At 31.8% G+C, this 20,457-nt stretch overlaps 1 protein-coding gene across 2 annotated transcripts in view; it reads left to right on the forward strand.

The window, feature by feature from the left end:
- The window catches only part of LOC143080684 (general transcription factor 3C polypeptide 1-like), a 264,959-nt gene that overhangs the window by 21,271 nt on the left and 223,231 nt on the right, over nt 1-20,457 (forward strand). For both annotated transcript variants that reach the window (XM_076256672.1, XM_076256681.1), the window contains exons 22-32: nt 299-458; nt 773-858; nt 1,210-1,341; nt 5,864-5,950; nt 6,622-6,687; nt 7,272-7,363; nt 7,905-8,009; nt 9,224-9,337; nt 18,448-18,545; nt 19,426-19,582; nt 20,264-20,395. In XM_076256672.1, coding sequence (XP_076112787.1) covers nt 299-458; nt 773-858; nt 1,210-1,341; nt 5,864-5,950; nt 6,622-6,687; nt 7,272-7,363; nt 7,905-8,009; nt 9,224-9,337; nt 18,448-18,545; nt 19,426-19,582; nt 20,264-20,395 — 1,229 coding nt within the window. The remainder of the gene's footprint in view (nt 1-298; nt 459-772; nt 859-1,209; nt 1,342-5,863; nt 5,951-6,621; nt 6,688-7,271; nt 7,364-7,904; nt 8,010-9,223; nt 9,338-18,447; nt 18,546-19,425; nt 19,583-20,263; nt 20,396-20,457) is intronic.

Genomic DNA, 20,457 nt, shown 5'->3' on the forward strand with positions numbered 1-20,457 from the left:
TGAAAGAGACCAGAAGGACATTCAAACTCATAAATCAAAAATAAACTGACAACACCTTGGCTGACAAAGAAAAAGACAGTCAAACAATACTACACTAAACACAACATAGAAAAGACTAAGTAACATGACAGGGAAATTTGAGAAAAATTGAGATTATAGTAGATAATTTCATGTATATGAAAATGTTAATAATTTCTGATATTCTTCCTTACAAATTTTTATTTTAAATTCTGAATTATCTTGTTTTATATAACTTAGAGATCCATCAAATTAGTGTATAATTTAAATATTTTTACAGTACTGACTGACAAAGATAAGGAGGATAAAACAGAAGCAGAAAATGTATTCCTCTCTTTGGAGCAGTCACAAAGTCCTAAGTCACCAGCAGATATTATAGATGATGGTATTATACCTGGAGATGGCAGGGGTCCAGCTGGTCTTGACTCATCATTATATGTGTAGGTAGTAGATAATATGGTATTACAGGAAACCAACTGGACTTACCTGCTGTGTGTCAACTATATGTTTGAATAGATGAGACACCATTATTTGGTCGATTTATTAATCATACAAAAATACATAAACTTAATGAAAAAACATATGAAATCAAAATACAATTAAGAAAAGAGATCAAAAATAGAGAAATCAGACTGAAAGTTATTATTTGTTTTAAATATATGAATAAAATATATATTCTAATTTATATGACAAATATTGTCGATGCAGCTGAGAAATAAAAGTTTATTCAAATGTGTTTTTACCTTATTTCTAGCCATTTAGGTAGGAACTGGTCCTGGGGAAATCTTCAACCTAAACCAAAGACATCAGCATTTACAGATAGTTTACATGGCGTTGAAGGTAATATGTCATAATTTTATTTATTAAATAGTCTTCATATTGTTGGTACTTATGATTTTTTAAGACTCTGCTATGATAGACAAAAAGCATTTTTTTTCTATTTTAACTGTACTTAACTGATATTTTATGCAATTAACTTGTTTATTTAAAATATTCTAGTTACTTTAACATTAACTGTTACATCTGAATTCTTTTCTCAGATGCTAAGTCACCTTCAGTCATATAAGATGGTGTAATGATAGCCATCTAAGGGATATTAAGCCTATCATTAAAAGCACGACTCATGTTTTGTTCATGGCAGATGTTTTTTTATTTATTTTTTGTCTTATTAGAAAAAAATATTATATTTAGAATCTCAGAAGACAGAATCAGAGAAAGCAATGGCCATGTTTGAAGAAAGAAAACAAATGACAATTTCCTCTTCACCTCCAAGATCTAAGCCACAACCAAAGGAAAGAATAACACTGATTGGGGGTAAAAAAGGTATGTTGAAGACAGGCAGACCTTAATTAACTAGAGGCCTAATGGTTTACAGTTACTGTCTTGCATATCAGTTGGGCCTTTAACTCATAGTTCAATGAAATTAAATGTCAATAATTTTTTATTCATGAATTTTTCTGAAACACATGCACAATCTGACAACAAATATCTCTTCAGTGATGCTTGTAGTGGCCAAAATCCAAAACTTATAAAAAAAAAAATGAACAGGCCAAAAAAGAACAAAAAGTATAGCCAAAGCCATGCAAGGAATCAGAGCTCTGCACAAATTGAAAATGCAATATTACAGGTATGAATGGGTACAGATATTTGTAGAACTGGGCATGCCCAAAAAGACAAAGTATCGATTAATCGGGCATGCACAATTCAGCCAGTTTTATAAGTTCCGAGCACTGTTAGCAAAATGCTGCATGCATCGTAATACAAGATTAATTTTAGCAAACACGGCAAAATTATTGAAATTCAAATGCATTATTTTACAACTACCTGATTATGCATGGCTTTAATTCAAGTGCACAGTTTTACAAGTTTGTGCACGATTATGCCTTGCTTTATTTCAAGTGCACAGTTTTACAGCCTCTTGCATGATTATGCCTGGCTTTATTTCAAGTGCACAGTTTTACAACTTCTTGCATGATTATTCATGGCTTAAATTCAAGTGCACAGTTTTACAACTTATTGCATGATTACTGATAACCTAAATTCAAGTGCATAGTTTTACAACTTCTTGCATGATTATTCAAGGCTTAAATTCAAGTGCACAAATTTACAATTTCTTGCATGATTATGCATGGCTTTAATTTAAGTGCATAGTTTTACAGCTTCTTGCATGATTACTCATGGCCTAAATTCAAGCACACAGTTTTACAACTTCTTGCATGATTATGCATGGCTTTTATTTAAGTGCACAGTTTTAAAAATCTTTGCATGATTATTCATGGCTTAAGTTCAAGTACACAGTTGCGTACAGCAATTATTTAGTTTCTGTGCTGCATGGGTCAATAAAGAAAGCAAAAATGTTTAGATTTTTAGGTGAGGTTTTAGAATTTGTGTAAGATGTTCGGACTTCTTGGTGTTTTCCCCTGCAAAACAGTGTAAAATATTTTGCCCCTTAACACCCATTAGATTTTTTTCTTGGAAGACATAATAGTTCATAAAAGGTCATTTACCAAATTTAGTCAGATTCTTGATGTTCTTTTTTGTATTAAAACCCAAATATAACCATTGCAAATATAAGGTAAAAATCCGAGTCAATCTTTTCCCGCCATATTTGGTAAATCCAATAGCTCGAAAAAGACTATATATTGATACTAGTGCTCTTTCAGACTATAGTTTCAATTTTAAATTCTTGATTTATTTAATTTCACCTAAGTACATCCCAAAGTTAACACTATAAAAGCTTTGTTGTTCCCATACATGTGACAGAGTTGTCAAGCCACAACTGGAGATTTGGAAATTTTCAGCTGGAGTTTGGGCCTCATAACTGGAGATTTTTTATCGACGTACGCAATGGTTTTTTCGTGTGTTTAAACTGCATATCTTCCTTTTTTGTTAAAAAAACCCCAATGATTTCATACCTTCAAGCACCTGCATAGCCATTTTTACTTAGTATAATAGAAGATAAAGGGGGGGGGGGTCAAATATTTATTCATCATATATAGTTCAAAGTTAAAGTGATCTGCCATCATATATAGTTCAAAGATAAAGTGATCAGCCATCATACATAGTTGGCAAAAAGTACCTCTGCTTTAGCCACATTGTCAACTTTAGTACCACTACTGAACATGTTTGTAAAAGAAAATGTTGAATTGATACAGTTGTGGGCTTTCTGGTGGGTAGCTGTCTCCATATTTTTGATCAAGTAATTAGGGCCCATAGTCAGCTTTGCATGAAGTGTAGTAAGCATTGTCTTGACCCTTGAAACTGGACTTGCACCATTTTTAAATTTGGCTAAATACTGTGTCTTCTATAATATTATGCTGGGGTACATGTATTTGGTGATAACATGATACAGTTTGTATTTTGTCAAATTATAAGACAAACACACTTATATAGGTATTCCATTGGCCTAGATAGAAGACAAGACATAAATATCATATTTGAGTTGATTTTATTGTCTTTGAGGTCCAGTATAAACTAAGTCTGTTCCATGTCTCCAACAGCATCAAAATTTATTAAAGTCGATGTTTATACAACTGTTCCATTGTCAGTATCACTTTTAATCATCCAGACATGTATATTAAACTAGCTAGTTGATTACTAGGTAAATGCCAATCATCTTTTATTGTTGTATATACAGTCTATAATCCTTAACACCTTCATTGATTACTTTAGGCTATTTTCCTATTTACCTTTTTGACACAAATTCCATTACAGGAAACTTCCGTTTTTCTCGGACTTTTCCCATATCAATTTAGAGTTTCTCGGACTTTTCCCCTGTCCGTATCTATTTTGTAAACAGAAATGTCTACTGACATTTTCAAAAAGCAGAAGATTTCAAATTTTAACGGGAGTGACGGAATAGGGTCTGAAAAGCGGGAGATTTTAACTCCCGCCGGAAGAATCACATGTATGTGTTCCCACACAAGTTTATAAAGTTAAAAATAATTAGTGATTAGTCCTTTTTTTAAATCCCTTTTAATCTGCATAGTTTGCACTTTATAATTATCTTCAGAATTTGGATGCAATTCTGACACTGCATGGAATCACATGATCAAATGATACGTGTTTGACACTTATGCATGTAGTTAAAAGCAATCATAATATGTGTTAATTTTGATGAAGTGTCAATTAATCGTAATTTTTTCCAGACATGGGATCAATCGAATTTGTGATATCTACCGAAACTCTCCCGGGGGGGGGGGGGGTGTGTAACCGAATAACTAACAATTTACGCAAAAATGCGCGAAAGAAAATAGTTCTCGAAAGTTTACTTATTAGTTTTTTTATTTATTTGTATACAAATGATATTATTTTAAAGGACTATTCATTTAAACATGATTCGTTTTATGTTTGGTAATTGAATTGTGGTACATTTTCACCTTATTTACTAAAAACATTTCACCGCTCACGAAAAAAACAGCATCATATCCATACACGTTTCAAAATTTGTTCAACCGAGTTTGGAGTAAGACAGTTGAAAGATAAGATTCGGAATCGACGCGTGTGAAATATTAGTCCAGAAAACAAGGTTTGGTTTTTCGTCTTATTCATTTTCATTTAATTAATATACATTCTTTTTTAAATGAAAATGATCATTGAAACATCAAACAAACGATGGCGCTACGCATAACCGATTAAGTATATTTAAACATGCACTCGGAAAAGATGCCGCACGTGAATGATTTCAGCAACGTTAAGTCGGCTTCATGTAACTGTACAAACAAATGACGAAAGAAATACTAAAATTACCTATTTCGATTTTGAGTCGGGATTATAACCCTTGTTGGGAAGTATTTGCAGATTTCAAGATTGCTGTGCATGCCCAGTTCAACAAACTTTGGTAAAACTATGCATTCCATATTTATAAACGAATGCACAGTTTTATACAATTTTTTGATGATCTAGGCTTCATTGTTTAATATGCATGTATGAACTGCTCACTTGTACAATTTCCTGGGGAATTGTGCATGATGTACAGATCGTCTGAAAATTGTAAAACAATGCCTGCACAGTTCAACAAGCTTTGGTAAAACTGTGCATTCCATATTTATAAAGTAAAACGAATGCACAGTTTTACAATTGTTTGATGATCTAGGCTTCATTTTTTGATATGCATGTATGAACTGCTCACTTGTACAATTTCCTGGGTAATTGTGCATGAAGTACAGATCATATGAAAATTGTAAAACAATGCATGCCCAGTTCAACAATATTTGGTAAAACTGCGCATTCCATAATAATAAACCAACGCATAGTTTAACAATTGTTTGATTATCTAGGCTTCATTGTTTTATATGCATGCATGAACTGCTCACTTGTACAATTTCCTGGGGAATCATGCATGATGTACAGATCGTATGAAAATTGTAAAACAATGCACACCCATTTCAACAAACTTCGGTCTGTGCATTCCATAATTATAAACAAATGCACAGTTTTACAATTGTATGATGGACCTGGTTGCATGCCTTAACGTGCATCAGCATGCACAGTTTTACAATTGTTTGATGATCTAGGCTTCATTGTTTTACGTGCATATATATGAACTGCTCGTTTGTACAATTTCCTGGAGAATTGTGCTTAATGTACAGATCATATAAAAATAGTAAATCAATGCATGCCCAGTTCAACAAACAATTGTAAAACTGGGCATGCTCAGTTCTACAAAATCATGTGACAAAACATACCTCAATATTAATAATGCACATACATTATGAAAAAAAACAGTGTATTATTTTTGTTGGATTAATTAAATAGATTTTGTGTTCAGATTTGTGTAAGTCATCAAAAATGTTTTTCAATAAATATAAAAAAAGAAATCTTACAAAATATTTTGTTCATACAGGTGCGACTGCTGAGGTTGTACAAGTAAAAGTGGCCAAAACTAAAGGAAACAAAGGGGGTAAAGGAATAAAAAGAAAACTGACATCAGGTATTGTAAAACTGCTCTATTTTTCTTTCTTTGTTTGATCAAGTAAAATGATATTAGATTTATTTAAACTTGACATTGTAAACATGTATAAGTAGATGTGTACTATTGACAAAAAGACAATTATCCACAAAAGTCAAAAGTGCAAAGATGCAAACAATTACAGATCACAGTTCAGCCTTCAACAAAGCAAAGCAACTATAAAAGACACCAGGACTTGGTTTCACAAAAAAACTTACGATTAAGATTGATCATAAGTATACTGAATTGTTCATGACTTACGATCAATCTTAGTTGTAAGTTTTTTTGTGAAACTGACTCTAGGACTACAAATGTGAAATAGTTCAAAAAAGAAAAATCAATACATCAGTGAAACAAGCATGAACAAGGTAGGTTTACATAAGAAGGTGCACGGACATTGCTAATAACAGTTCAGTTGTAAACAAGATATCAAGGGTCTTCAAATTAGACAGTGTTGAGATTGTTTGTTTTCTCCAAAAAATCCCCCATAGAAAAAGGGATTTCTGTTTATTTTGATTTATTAAATAATCCAAAGAAAATCTATGAATGATCTACTGCATTTAATTTGATGATGACATTTATGAAAATGGTTGAAATTTTCTCTTTGTATTAAATTTGGAATAAAATAAGAAATATTTAAATTCTCTTTTCAGATGATAATCCAGCTAAGAAGAAGCTTGTTAAATTGAAATCTACAAAGAAAGGGAAGAGGGGGAAAAGTAAGGAGGAGTATTAACATATAGAAACTTTGTAATTCTCCCAAAAAGTATTCCCCTTACAAAGTCACCAGCAGAATTCTCTCTCGAAAAGTTGTTCTATGTTCAAAGTCTGATACACTGTCCAATTTAACACCTGCCTATAACATTTCCAATTGGCAGGTTATGACTATTTATTAAACTCGCATAACAGGTTTGCTGTTTGCAAGAGTAATATTGCAAATTGGGGAAATGTGGAAGAAGATATTAAGGAAGCAATCAAAAACCAGGTGGAATAAAAACATACAGCTTAGTCATAACAAAAACAAGTTGGAATAAAAATATACTACTTAGTCACATTTAAAACGAGGGAAAGACAAATAGGTTACAAAACAAAACATCATTCTCAAAAATTAGGCATAACATCAGGTGGTGCGAAAGGGTGCATATTCCCTACTCCACTAATTGTATTCCTCATAGGAGGTAAACATTGTAAAGATGTGATAGTTCAATACCTACACTACATTCTTTGTTCAATAATAGCAGAAAAATAAGGTTAAACAAAATGACAGCCAAGCAAATAATTTTTGTAATTGTGTTTTTTGCAGAACCAAATCTGTGGCAGGATGATAAAGACAGAGCGGCATTAGAAGTGAAGACCAGCATGAGAGTTCATTGGTCGTCCAAGGAAGATGGTCTGGTAAATATACTGTAGAACAAATGAAATCTTGATCCAGAGAATAAAGTGCAATCTTTTAATGAAAACTTTGTAAACCTCCACTGGAGGATTTGTTTGATTTGGGTGAGGGGAAATCCTTGTCTGTTCATTTATCTTTGAAGTGCAAATTCTCTGCATGATCATGTCAGTTTAAAGACACTTAATGCTTTGTACTTCATAGGAAATCAATCATGTTAGAAAATAACTCCATTCAAAATTCTGACCAAAATCCTTCATCTTAGAAATTAATACCATTCAGATTTCTGACCAAAATCATTCATTTTTAAAAATTAACTCCTTATATATTTCTGAGGGGAGAAAGATATAAAATCTGCATCTTAAAGGTTTGTTGGCAAAAGTGCTATCATTTGCATAACATTTGCAAATGCCAAAAAATTGGATCCTTTGATAGGTACAATGTATGTCACTGTGTAAGATGAAGTTTCTAAAAATGTCAAATGAATTATGCATGTGCTATTTTATGAATCCCTTTTGACGGAGAAAAATGTTTTTCTATTGATAGCTATTGACCTGTAAAATAGCCAGTTTAGTGATGGATAAAAACAGTCGTGGAATGATTATACCATGGGTGATTGTAAGGGACATTCTTTACAGATATGCACCAGAGGTAATTGATAATGAAGTTCGTTTACATTCTAGTTTTAATGTAAATGAGTTAATTACTCATTTGTTTGTGTTCACAGTTCTGATGATTTTAGACTAAAATAAATGTACCAGAGCATGAAAATATTCAGCTTACTGTGTATTCAAAGTTACTGATTTGAATGAAATTTGGAATACCATCACATATATATAACAGTGTATATTTTTGTTTTGAATGGGTATATGTCATAAAGAGTACTGAGTACAATTTTTGTCAGTACAATTGAACAATATTAAGTATTCAGGTAATGAAAATGGTTAGAGGGCACCATTATGATAATAGTATTGACATTTCTTCTTAAAAAATCAGTAATGATGAAAACTTACTAGAGATTTCATGGTACCTTGACTTTTCATATTTCGTTTAAAGATTTTTGTGAGATTAATTCAGAATTTCTTTAGAACAAGTTGATCAATTTTGATTCATTAATATCAAGGTTATAACAGTGATAATTTTATCATGGAATATATATTTTAAAGTATTTTTTATTAGTTATCTAACTTTAAGTAAATTCCCAGCATAGAATCTTCTTATGGCGATTGAGATAACAGTCAGATTTTTAATTTTCAGTCACGGCGAAAGCGAGAAAAGCAATCGAGTTGAGATAACCAATAATAATCTGTTTATCGCTATTTTACCTTTGATGATGTTGTCAATTTCATGTCAATTTCATATCAATTTCATTAGAAACACCACGAGGCTCCTTAGTTTCTAGAGATAATTTTCCATCTCAAGCGGGTAGCATGATATGAAAATTATCACAAAAAAAGATCAAAGGAAAAATTCACAAAATAGAGATAATACCATATCTCCTTAATTTAAACTTATAAAATATCTTATCATATATTATTGTATAGCAATATAATATTTCCCACAGAAAGTAACCAAAAGTTAGAGTGCAATAAATTCCAATATTGCACTAGTGCAATAAATCTTCAAATTCATGACGTCATCAACGTCAAAATCTTAAGTATAAACCAATGTTTACTTCAAAATATTATATTGCTATACAATAAAAGGGTTATTGCATGAATATTTGGGAATATTGTCCCTCGTAGAACATATATTGCACTCGCAAGCTCGTGCAATATAAAATTCTACTCGGGACAATATTCCCCAATATTCATGCAATAACCCTATATTATTAGGTTTTATATCAAATACGTTTCTTATTACAGGAATCAGTGGACAAGTCGTCATTAGCCTGTCAGAGGAGAGTAGCACATTCACTGAAGAATCCTATTGTTAAACAGAATCTTTCTATCTTTTATGCTGAATCTATTCAAGATCCAGTAGGTTTATTATAATCAAATATACAGTTAACTCTCGTTGTCTTGAACTCGGTTGACTCGAAATTTCGGATGAGTCGAAGTTTTCACGTGGTCCCGAACTTTGTTCCACATAAACAATATGTCATATATGTAATTCGACTCCTGATGAGTCGAAATTGGATGAGTAAAAATTTCGGTTGAGTCGAACTAAATTAACCATCCCAAGGTTAACAAAAGCATTCAAAATTCATAATTTATTTCGAACTAATACACATATGTCAAAACATGACCTCCAGCCAGGGTTTCCGTTGGCGGTCGCCATTTTCGCAATTTGCGAAAAAATAATAATTGTGGCGATTAAAATTCTTCATTGGCGAAAGATATATAGAACGATTTATTTTCCTCCATCTTGTTTATTTACTCTTTTCGAGTTTCTCGGACTTTACCCGATCAGACAATACTCGGAATTCACCTTGACCTCATTAAGATTTGGACAGAAAATCAATAATCAGCTGATTGCATTTTATAGCTATCGACAACAAAGGACTAATTAATAAAGGTGTTGATTGAATTGTTTGACAAAATGATATGGTTAAATGGTTTCCGCTAAATGTCACATATAGAATTTATTTACTTTGCGACGCACGTGTTTGAGGCAAACTTGACGTCTCCTCTCCTTTTAAAGATAATTTAGAAAAGAACGCTGTTGTTGTGATGAAATATGTTCAAAAGCAAGAAAAATCGCCGATTTAAAACTTTTATTATCCTTTGACTTTTATAAAGGTAATTGATAAGGGAGACTACTTTAAAGTCATTTGAGTGACACACATGTTTCAAGCATAGTTTTACGTCTCAACTTTTTAATTTACGATGGCCAAGAAAAGAAAACTGTTGTGATGAAGAAATCATCCAAAAGGTTGGGAACAACCCCTCGAATGAGAGTAATCCTTCAATGTAATGACTACACATGAAATGAGGGATTAAGTTCATGTGATAAAAGCTTTTGTTTTGTTGTAAAAACCACTTCTTAGTACCAAAGGGCTCATCAGTATTTTTCTTTTAAAGAAACTTTCCCTACAAACTATACTGGTATTATATGATCAAAACATGTCCATTAATTTTGTTATATTCCAGGACTTATATTTTTTTAACTATAAAACAGTATAGTGGTCCCCTCATTTAGAAAAGTTGTTTAAAATACAATGAATAGTTTTTCCTTTTAAGTTAATAGAAAATGTGTTGTTTTAAAGTAAATGATTAGTGTTTATTCATTTAAATGTAGACTCTAAAATAAGTTTGAGAGAATAATCATAGACACAATGGGGCAAAATCATCTTATTTAAGGGATGGGGGGGGGGGGGGGGGGGGGTGTAGAAAAAAAGGTAAATTTTAAACGAAAAATATATTTATGTTACTTGGCGAAAAAAATAATAAAGTGGAGAAAAATATATTGTTTTGGCGAAAGAGGTGGCGAAAAAAAGAATTGACCCAGGGGAAACCCTGCCTCCAGCATTTAAATGGATTGAAGAGGTAATCTAACAATACATGTGTAATTAAATTTCCAGTCACTGTCCACTGTATTGATTTATGGCATGCTATTTCCACGAGTGTTTACCTGAGATTATCTTTTATAGAATTTTTATAAATAATTAGTGATACATTGTTAATGTTCATGAAAAAGTATTTAAAATGTTTACAAAACAATTAATTGTGATTTAAACTAATGAGCTTGGGTGTGTATAAAGTAAGGATTATGACTTCCGTTGATTATCACCTAAAACTACTCAATCGATGTCTTTAATCTTGTTGTGTTTTCTTTTGAAAAGAAAGAGCGAGATAAAACAAAATGAAGAGAAATCTAAATTATCTAAAATCTCTTGTATCCGAGAATAAACCATTTTGTCAACTATAAACGACCTGAATAATGAAACTATCGATTGGAAATTACTCTCTTGGATAAAAGCCATAGGAAAAAATTGTAACTGAAACAATTGAATAAGTAAAAATAATGTTATTATAATAATGAAAGGCCATGACATACAAATACATCGATCTGATACCAGAATATCGATCCCCTTCCCATATTCACCCGGATTTATTTTAGCTTTACCAAGCTAAGCAAGAGTTGTGTCCCTTGTTCTGTCAAACTTCCGGTTTTCGTTTGAGTCGAACTACATATATCTCGAAATATTTCTCTGGTCCGGCTGACTTCGAGATAATGAGAGTCGACTGTACTTGTTATCTGTTTTCTTATGTATCAATATTTTTGTATGAAGATTTCAAATATGATTTAAATGCAGCAAAAGTTTAAGAGGCACTAGCTGTCAAATTCATGTTAACCGATTTTAATCAAATTCTCATATTTTATTTATAACCATGCAAAATATTTATCCAAACTATTAAAAGTCTTAAAATAAATAATAAACAGGGCACAAGCATGGAAATATATAGCTTCGTTTCGTGTGTATTTTAGTCTAGAAGCCATCTAATTAATTATCTAGTTGACCTCTATAAAGTCATGCTATGACCAGGTAAACATAAAAAAAGATAATATGAGGCAGGCATAACCTGTGAATGGGGACGAAGTCTGTATTATTTTTTTTATAAATCAAAAATGTTAAAAAGAGAAACGGAAATACCGTAACGTTTCCGATTTTGGTTTTGTTGTTAGGGATTTAGTTGTGACGTTATGACGTCATATTCAATGTAAACAAAGAAGGTAACGTTTCCGACTTTGGTTCTGTTTTAGTTGTGACGTTATTTAAGTTATAACGTCATATTCAATGGAAACAAAGAAACGCTGTCATCAGGTAACATTTTTTTATATGGGGACAAAGTCCCCAATAACAGTAGAAAATTCAATTAAAAAAAAAAAAAAAAACAAAAAAAAATCGGGGAAAATTTTCCGATATTTTCATTGTACTAATAAACTCAAAATCATTCAATTTTTTTTTTGTCGCGTTTTTGAATTTCTGGATCTGCGCAGAAATCTACAATGTACTTCCTTTTCCGGTCTCGTTTGTATGAAACTTTGAGTAAAATATATATTTATCAGTCTTGTATAAAATAGGAAGGAACGCAATACCAATTTCATTTTTAATAATTCGTCGATATGAAAAAACGTTACCTGATGATAGCGTTTCTTTGTTTACATTGTATATGACGTCATAACTTTAATAACGTCACAACTAAAATCCCTAACAACAGAACCAAAATCCGGGAAACGTTACGGTATTTCCATTTTTTTTTGTTTTTTTTTAACAAAAATTAAAGTTACATAAAAATAATTCATACAGACTTTGTCCCCATTTACAGGTAATGCCTGCCTCATATTAACAAACAATTTTTAAAAATGAATTAGTATTGAGTTCCTTTCTTAGACTGATAAATATACATTTTATTCAAAGTCCCATGCAAACAAGACCGGAATCGGAAGTAGATTTCTGCGCAGATCCGGAAATTCAAAAACGCGACAAAAAAAAAAATTGAACGATTTTGAGTTCATTAGTACAATGAAAATATCGGGAAAATTTTCCAGATTTTTTTTTTTTTGAATTTTCTACTGTTATTGGGTACTTCGTCCCCATATAAATAGATTAAGCAAACTCTTGCTGTTGAATTATTCTAGGTCTATTTAATTTCATATTATAAATGAATAATAAATGTTTATCACTTGCAAGTGAATAATTCATAATCAATATTTTTAAGCTTATTTTGACGAAATTGAACCATACTGGCTGCTAAGAGCTAATGCATTATTATTTCACTATTTGCATTTCATTATTGATTGAGCAAAAAAAAAAAAAAAAAATAGATTTTTTATACATCTCGTAGCTAGTTCCCCTGCACTGGTGGTAAGCGGATGGTCGTAACTTAAAGTTACGACCATCCGAAGATGGGAGACAACTCTAGTAATAAATTTCTCTTTTCCGATTTTCGTGCAGTAAAAAAAATGTTTCAGTCAAACCGCTTGTCTCATACATACTAATCGTCAGTGCGTTGATATTGAAACAAAATTTGATACATAAAAACATTCCAATTTTCGTAAAATGATCATTCAAGAATTCGAGCATGATGGTCGTAACTAAAAAAACAAAAATGTTCAGGATGGTCGTAACTTAAAATTGTGATGGTCGTAACTCTTTATTAAATAGGACCGAATAAGACAAGTCAAGAGTTTTAAATGTGTCTTCTGTTATATGAATATATTATATGATATATTTGTGAAGTTGATTTCACTAAATGATAAAAACTAAAAGGGATGAAGAGAGGGATACCTGTAAAGTGCGAAAGCAGGGCCGTAACTACATTGAGGCAAATGAGGCAAATGCCTCATGTTAGAAATTTCCCAAAAAAAAAAAATGAAACAAAAGATTGTCTTAATATCAAATTGTTTTCACAGAAAGTGTCTAGCAAGAAGCAAGTTCTCTTCACTCTCTGGTGTCGCCCCTGCATGTTTTTCGTGATCCATGTTTCTATTTTTCGTTTAGTTTTCAGAGTTGATGGTCTATTGTTTGTACTTCTGTGTCCCGGGTTTGTCTTTTGTTCAGTTATTGTCCTACTTTTTGACTAAAGTCTGAGTGTTGATTTTCATTTGTAAACGTGTGGTTTTGCAATGTTGCATGCCCTGGGCACCGATGTCCAGATATTGTGCGAGAAAATATTTTAAGAATATACGATGCTACAAGACACAGAAAAAAATGGTCGTTTCTGCATGGAGAATTGAACTTAATATCAAAGAATACAAAACTGTCTTTTTTTGGTAGATAAAACTAGATAGCTGACATGGTTTAAATTAAAGTAAGGTCACCAATTTCCCGGTATCAAATAATTTGAAAAAAAAATAAAGTATTGACATACATGTATGACCTTTTACATTGAAGGGTTAAAGTTGCATTAAATCATGTTCAAACCTTTTAACAGAAAATAAAGGAAATTCAATATGGAGTAAATGTGCACGAAACCTAATCGCACACAAAGTCAATGCATAGAAAAAAAATAACAAATGATCAATGGTTGCTGGAGGGTCTTCAACAATAAAAGAATCATTAATACCGTAAAACAGAGTCAAGATGGTCCCTAGTGTCGACTTAAGCAGTACTAGTACTTGTACTGCACTGTCACTAAATTTAAATCTAGTCATAAAAAAATCACCAACGTCTAAGCACAATACAAGACAAGAACAGACAGACAGACAGAAAGATCCGGTATTAATGATTCTGAGAATTACAATTTTTGCTTTATCCTACACATCGGTCTTTTAATGTTGTCCATAAAACCTAAAAGTCTTGAATTACAATGAATCTATGTTTTTACTTTGAGACCAGAATATTGTCGAAAAAATTGCTAAAAATTAATTGCGTTTCTATGTCAGAAAGAGTCAGGCAAACGCTCAGAATGCACGATTTTGCGTTATTTTTCTCAGAGCTTCTAGGGGACTTCGCCAAATTTTTTAGCCTCGCTCCGCTCGGCGAATATACTTTGCCTCATTATTAGAAGTGGCTAGTTACGGCCCTGGAAAGGAAAGAAAATTGGAATGAATCGAGAAAAAAAAAAAACCAAATACAAAATGAAATGACCAGTCACTGTTACTTAAAATATAATGTATAAAATCGACCAAGAGGCAACTAATTATAAGCGGTTAAGTTTAATAACAATATAAATTTCTCAAAAGTGGAGAATTCATTTTAAAACACAGCTCTGGTTATGATCATTCTTAGTTACGAATTAAGAAAAGGTGCTTTTAACAAATTTGACATCACATGAAATAACAGTATCCTGATTTATTTTCTTTATATTTTGCATATATTTATATTGAAAAGATAAACTTTTTAAAAACTAGTATGTACTTAATAGGTGGAATTCAAATGAAAAATCTACAATTTAAAAGTGATACTTTAAGTCGAGATAGCATAAGTAAGGAATCAAAATAATAGTATGGGGGTCGTTATCGAAACAAGACCATATCTGCGAATTCGCAGGTCCGTAATCGAATTAAAGAACATACATCTTATTCTTAGCCTGGATTTTGAGAAATCGTATTGTCATTTGGTATATAGTCAAGCTGATTATAAGGTGTAATTTCGAAGTTCAGGCATAATTATTACCCGTGGTTTTAGAAAGTTCTGAATACGCCTATTGGTACCATGCTATCCGCTATACATCTTTGTGTTTTTTTATGGAAAAAACCATGAACCCTGGACCACAGTTTTTTTTTTATTCCAAATCACAAAGGGAATGATGCATCCGATCTTAATAACCATCGAGGAATTACAATTACTGATTCATTGGGGAAGCTTTTTTAATAAGATACACATCTTTGTAAATTCTTAGATAAATATCATATCATTGGTGATAGCCAAATTGGGTTTACCAAAAAAAAAAAACACGACCATCTGACCATATGTTCATTCTAAAAACTATTATTAATAAGTATTGTAATACAAAAGAAGGTACCTAGTGTTTGCCTGCTTTGTTGATTTCCAGAAGGATTTTGATACTGTCATTCTCCCAGGGATAAAACTTAAGCTATTGAATATAGTTAAAGAGTATGGTAAGAGATCTCTTTAGAACTAAAGTTGGAGTAAAACAAGGAGACAATTTGACTCCAAATTTGTTTAAAATTTGTATGAATGAACTTCCTGATTTTATTAAAAGTTCCCCTGATCAAGCTGTTGTTTATTCACAACCAGTTTATTCTTTACTATATATATGCTTATGATATTGCCATTTTTTCAACTTCAGCAAAAGGACCTCAAAGTAAACTTGATGGATTAAGATCGGTGTTTGTAAATGAATCCCATTAAAACCAAGGTGCTTGTATTAAACAAGACAGGCAGACATAGTAAACATGATTTTTATTTTAATAACAGACTTATTGATTGTGCTCAACATTGTAAATATTAAGGAATAACTTTTAGTTCATCTGGATTTTTGTCCTTCGCTCAGAGAGAATTTTATAATAAGGCGTTAAAAGCCTACTATAAGCTACGCAAGGACATTTTGTCACTGAATCCAAGTTTAATAAACAGTCTTCATGTTTTTGAGCATACAATAAAACCTATTCTCTTATATAGTACTAAAATTTGGGGATATTTCAACCCTTTCAAAAAACAAAAACAAAATTTATGACTACAAATGTAGATCAGGCTTATCCTAAGATTCTTTCAGAAAGACTACGCATGAAATTTTGTAAACATTTACTTGGTGTACCCGAAAGAGCAACACATTTTGCCAATCTTTCTTAACCCGGTAGATTCACTCTGTATTTTGACATTACGCAAAGTCTATGATCAGATACTAGCACAGGCTTGACAATTTGGGATCATCTTTCCACTACTAGAGGAGCCATATTTAGAGTCAAAATTACTACACGAGTAAAAAAAAACCTTCACAGTATGAATCCTTAATCTTCTTTCTAAAGAATATCAAAGGGTTAGCAATTTACATTGTTTACTATATGCTGATGATAATGTATTTTTTTGAATTTCAGCAAACAGTATTCAGACATAGGTTGTAGCCAGGATAATATTTAAAAGATACTTCAACTGGTCTTTGAAATCTGAGTACATTCATACAATATAAACATATAACATGAACATTATTTTCAACCTGCATATGTATGTGATAGTTGCCGCAGTACATTTAGTTCTACCTTGTAATATTATCCTAGCTACAAGACTGGCTATAAACTACTAATATTTGATCTTATTCTTAAATTCAAAGCGTGTAGCATTGTAAAATATTTACCTGCATATGTATGTAATATTTGCCGCAGTACATTTAGTTCTACCTTGTAATATTATCCTGGCTACAAGCCTGTCTATAAACTACTAATATTTGATCTTACTCTTAAATTCAACGCGTGTAGCATTGTAAAATATATACCAACCTTATTCATACTTTCTAGGTTAACACAATGTTCATTGCGACACCATGGATTAAGTTTTTTTTTATTCTAAACCAATACTTTGAACAAATATCAATGATATACCGCAAGATCGTCATGCAATCGATAAAAAATAAAGACAACACGTTAAAAACACCAGGCATTTGTGGATTTTCATTAATCATGATTCACCAAAAGCCGAATATTTGAAAGCCAATGGTTTATAAAAACTGCAATATCTGATTAAAAATTAAAGAAGATTGTTCAAAATTGTACGTTCAATAATTTCATCTGCCGACATGATTGCAGGTTATAAAAAGTCGTAAATAAAAAAATCTGAAAGCAAATATTCAACAATTTTATGCCTTAACGTACAGTAAAAAATATATTAATACTCAACCCTAACATACTATTTGGCTTAATGCGAGTTTTCAATGTTTCTCCTAAATGATGGTCGTTTGGAACATATCAAAAATGTATGTTTGATAATTCTTTAACTTAATTTCTGCATACCATTATCAGAGTAACAAATGAAATAATATTTTTTGTAGTAAACTTTATATAACAACTGAGTTTATTAACATGGTTATGCATGTGCACAGTACTATTAAAATAATTTGATAAAAGTTCGTCTAAATACTTGAGTTACGGTCATCTTTCAAAGTTACGACCATCTTTTGTCGGTTACGACCATCATCCAAGATACTATAGTTGACATTACGACCATCACAAGTTAAAGTTACGACCATCATGCTCGAATTTTTGAATGACTATTTTACGAAAATTGGAATGATTTTATGCGTCAAATTTGGTTTCAAAAACAACGCACTCACGATATGGGTATATGACACAAGCGGTTTGACTCAAATGAACCTTTTACTGCACGAAAATCGGAAAAGAAAAGCTTATCCCTAGAGTTGTCTCCCATATTCAGATGGTCGTAACTTTTAGTTACGACCATCCGCTTACCACCAGTGCCCTGGGAAGATAAATAATAAATTGGAAATAAAATAATTTGAAATGTTGATAATGAAATATTTGGAAGGATCTTGTCAAAAAGTACAAAATAATGCATGCTTTACCCTTTTAACCATGTTGTTCAGGTCAAACAAGATCATGATGCACCTTGCAGATAATATTAACCATGATTTTTACTACAAGACACTATTTATGTTCATTATATTTTATATTTTATAAATTGGTATATTCTGCTATCAGGGAATTCGCTTATTTTCTTTTTCAGAAAGTAAAGTCATATATGAATATTAAATATACCCAAGGCAGTGATGAGACAATAAGGGTATACAAAGAAGTGGTTGACGTACTTATAAAGAAATTTGCGTAAGTAAACTAGTAGATGTAATGTAAATTTATTCTTATTTTTAGGTTTTGCCTAATGCACTGAACATACATGTGATTCTTCCGGCGGGAGTCAAAATCTCCCGCTTTTCAAACCCTCTTCCGTCCCTCCCGTTAAAATTTGAAATCTGCTTTTTGAAAATGTCAACCTCATAAATTTTTCAGTACACATTTTTGTTTACAAAATAGATGGGGACAGAGAAAAAGTCAGAGAAACTGGAAATTGATATGGAAAAAGCCTGAAAAAACCCAAAGTTTCCTGTTGTGTCAAAAGGTTAAATGAGGACGTAAATTAGGTAAAATCAGCCGTAGGTTTTTAAACTGTATATACAACAATAAATTAAAGATAATAGGCAATTACCTGGTGATCAACTACTAGTTTAAGACAAACCCTGGTTGATTAAAAGTAAAATACTGACAAAGGATTAAATTGTACAAGTTGTATAAACAACGATTTAATTTAATGCTGTTGAAAACATGGAACATTTACTGAACCTCAAAGACAAATGAAATCAACTCAAATATGATATTTATGGCTTGACAACTCTGTCACATGTCTGTCTGACTGAAGAAGTGGGATCTATATTCCATTCAATGCAGGGTAACTTATTATCCTTTGGTTTGTTGGGATATATCTGTTGAGAAGTATCACTGACCCAAAAATTAACTTTACTCTACCAATTACTGGAATTGAGAATGCATTAATTAGGGTTAAAGATGATGATGATGAATGAAAAACATATTGACACTATTTGTATAAAATGCTCTTTTTTTAAAAGGTATTTTAATGTATTTGTCAGAGGTTCATAACCCTTTAATCACTTAGTTACAACACTTCCATGGTTGTCTAATATATTTGCAGGAGTGCTGATGTGAAAGAATGTGCTCTCCCAGAAACTGTAGATTCTCTGAAGAAGTTTACCATCAGTGTGGTTAATCCTTCCCTTAAAACTGTTGTGTTCTCTGATCCATGCAACAAGTCAGATATTCTATCAAGTGTTCTACGGAATATATTTCATGTAAGTTTATATCTTATGTATGATCTTGCTTGTAAAAGAAAACATATTGCAATTTCATTTTGCTATCTTAGATTAATCAGTTCATGGAATTTTGTCAGTTATTTGATTCAAGATGACAAATTTACCTGCAGTGAAATAGTATTAAACAGATAATTACACCTTATGTAAGAATCCTGGGTTTTGATTGGTTGATAGCCAGTGTATTTTTCACCATATTACTGTTATCAAATGAATATCTTTCATTTTTTAACACCGCCGAGGTATATGCAAAAAGGATATGCCTTTTTTACCCTCTCTGCTGTGGTATTTGCCAAAAAATACTCTATCCAACTGGACGCTTGTAAGGTCATGACCATCAATGCTTTCGAAAGTTAACATTCGGTGTAATTAAACAGATATAGCACGTTCTTGAGGGCTATTTGCGAAAAATACCAGTCTTGAGAATGATTTTCCCTCGCCTTACCGATCGTGAAATTTAACATTCTCTCGACTTGTATTTTTCGCAAATACCCCTCCTTAATATAATATATCTGTTTAAAATTTACCAAAATTATTTGTAAAATTTATGCTAGTATTGACATGTTTCCCTGTGAAATTAAAGATGAAAAAGAAACAAGAAATAAAGAAAAAAGATGAGATGAGAATCATGAAATATTTTGATGTTATTGAACTGTATTTCAGAGCTTCGTTTCCCTGAATGATAAACAAGGCAGATCGCATGAGATGTATCAGCTTCTGAGTCAGTATCCAGACAAACTATTGGAGCAGACACTCAATAAAATGAGGGGCAATGGACTAATTGTTAGGATAAAGGTAACAACTTAGATATGTGTGTTATCTACTCTCACTCCACATTGTTATAGAAAGGTATGGGA

Source organism: Mytilus galloprovincialis, chromosome 1, assembly GCF_965363235.1.
Source record: "Mytilus galloprovincialis chromosome 1, xbMytGall1.hap1.1, whole genome shotgun sequence".
NCBI lineage: Eukaryota > Metazoa > Mollusca > Bivalvia > Mytilida > Mytilidae > Mytilus > Mytilus galloprovincialis.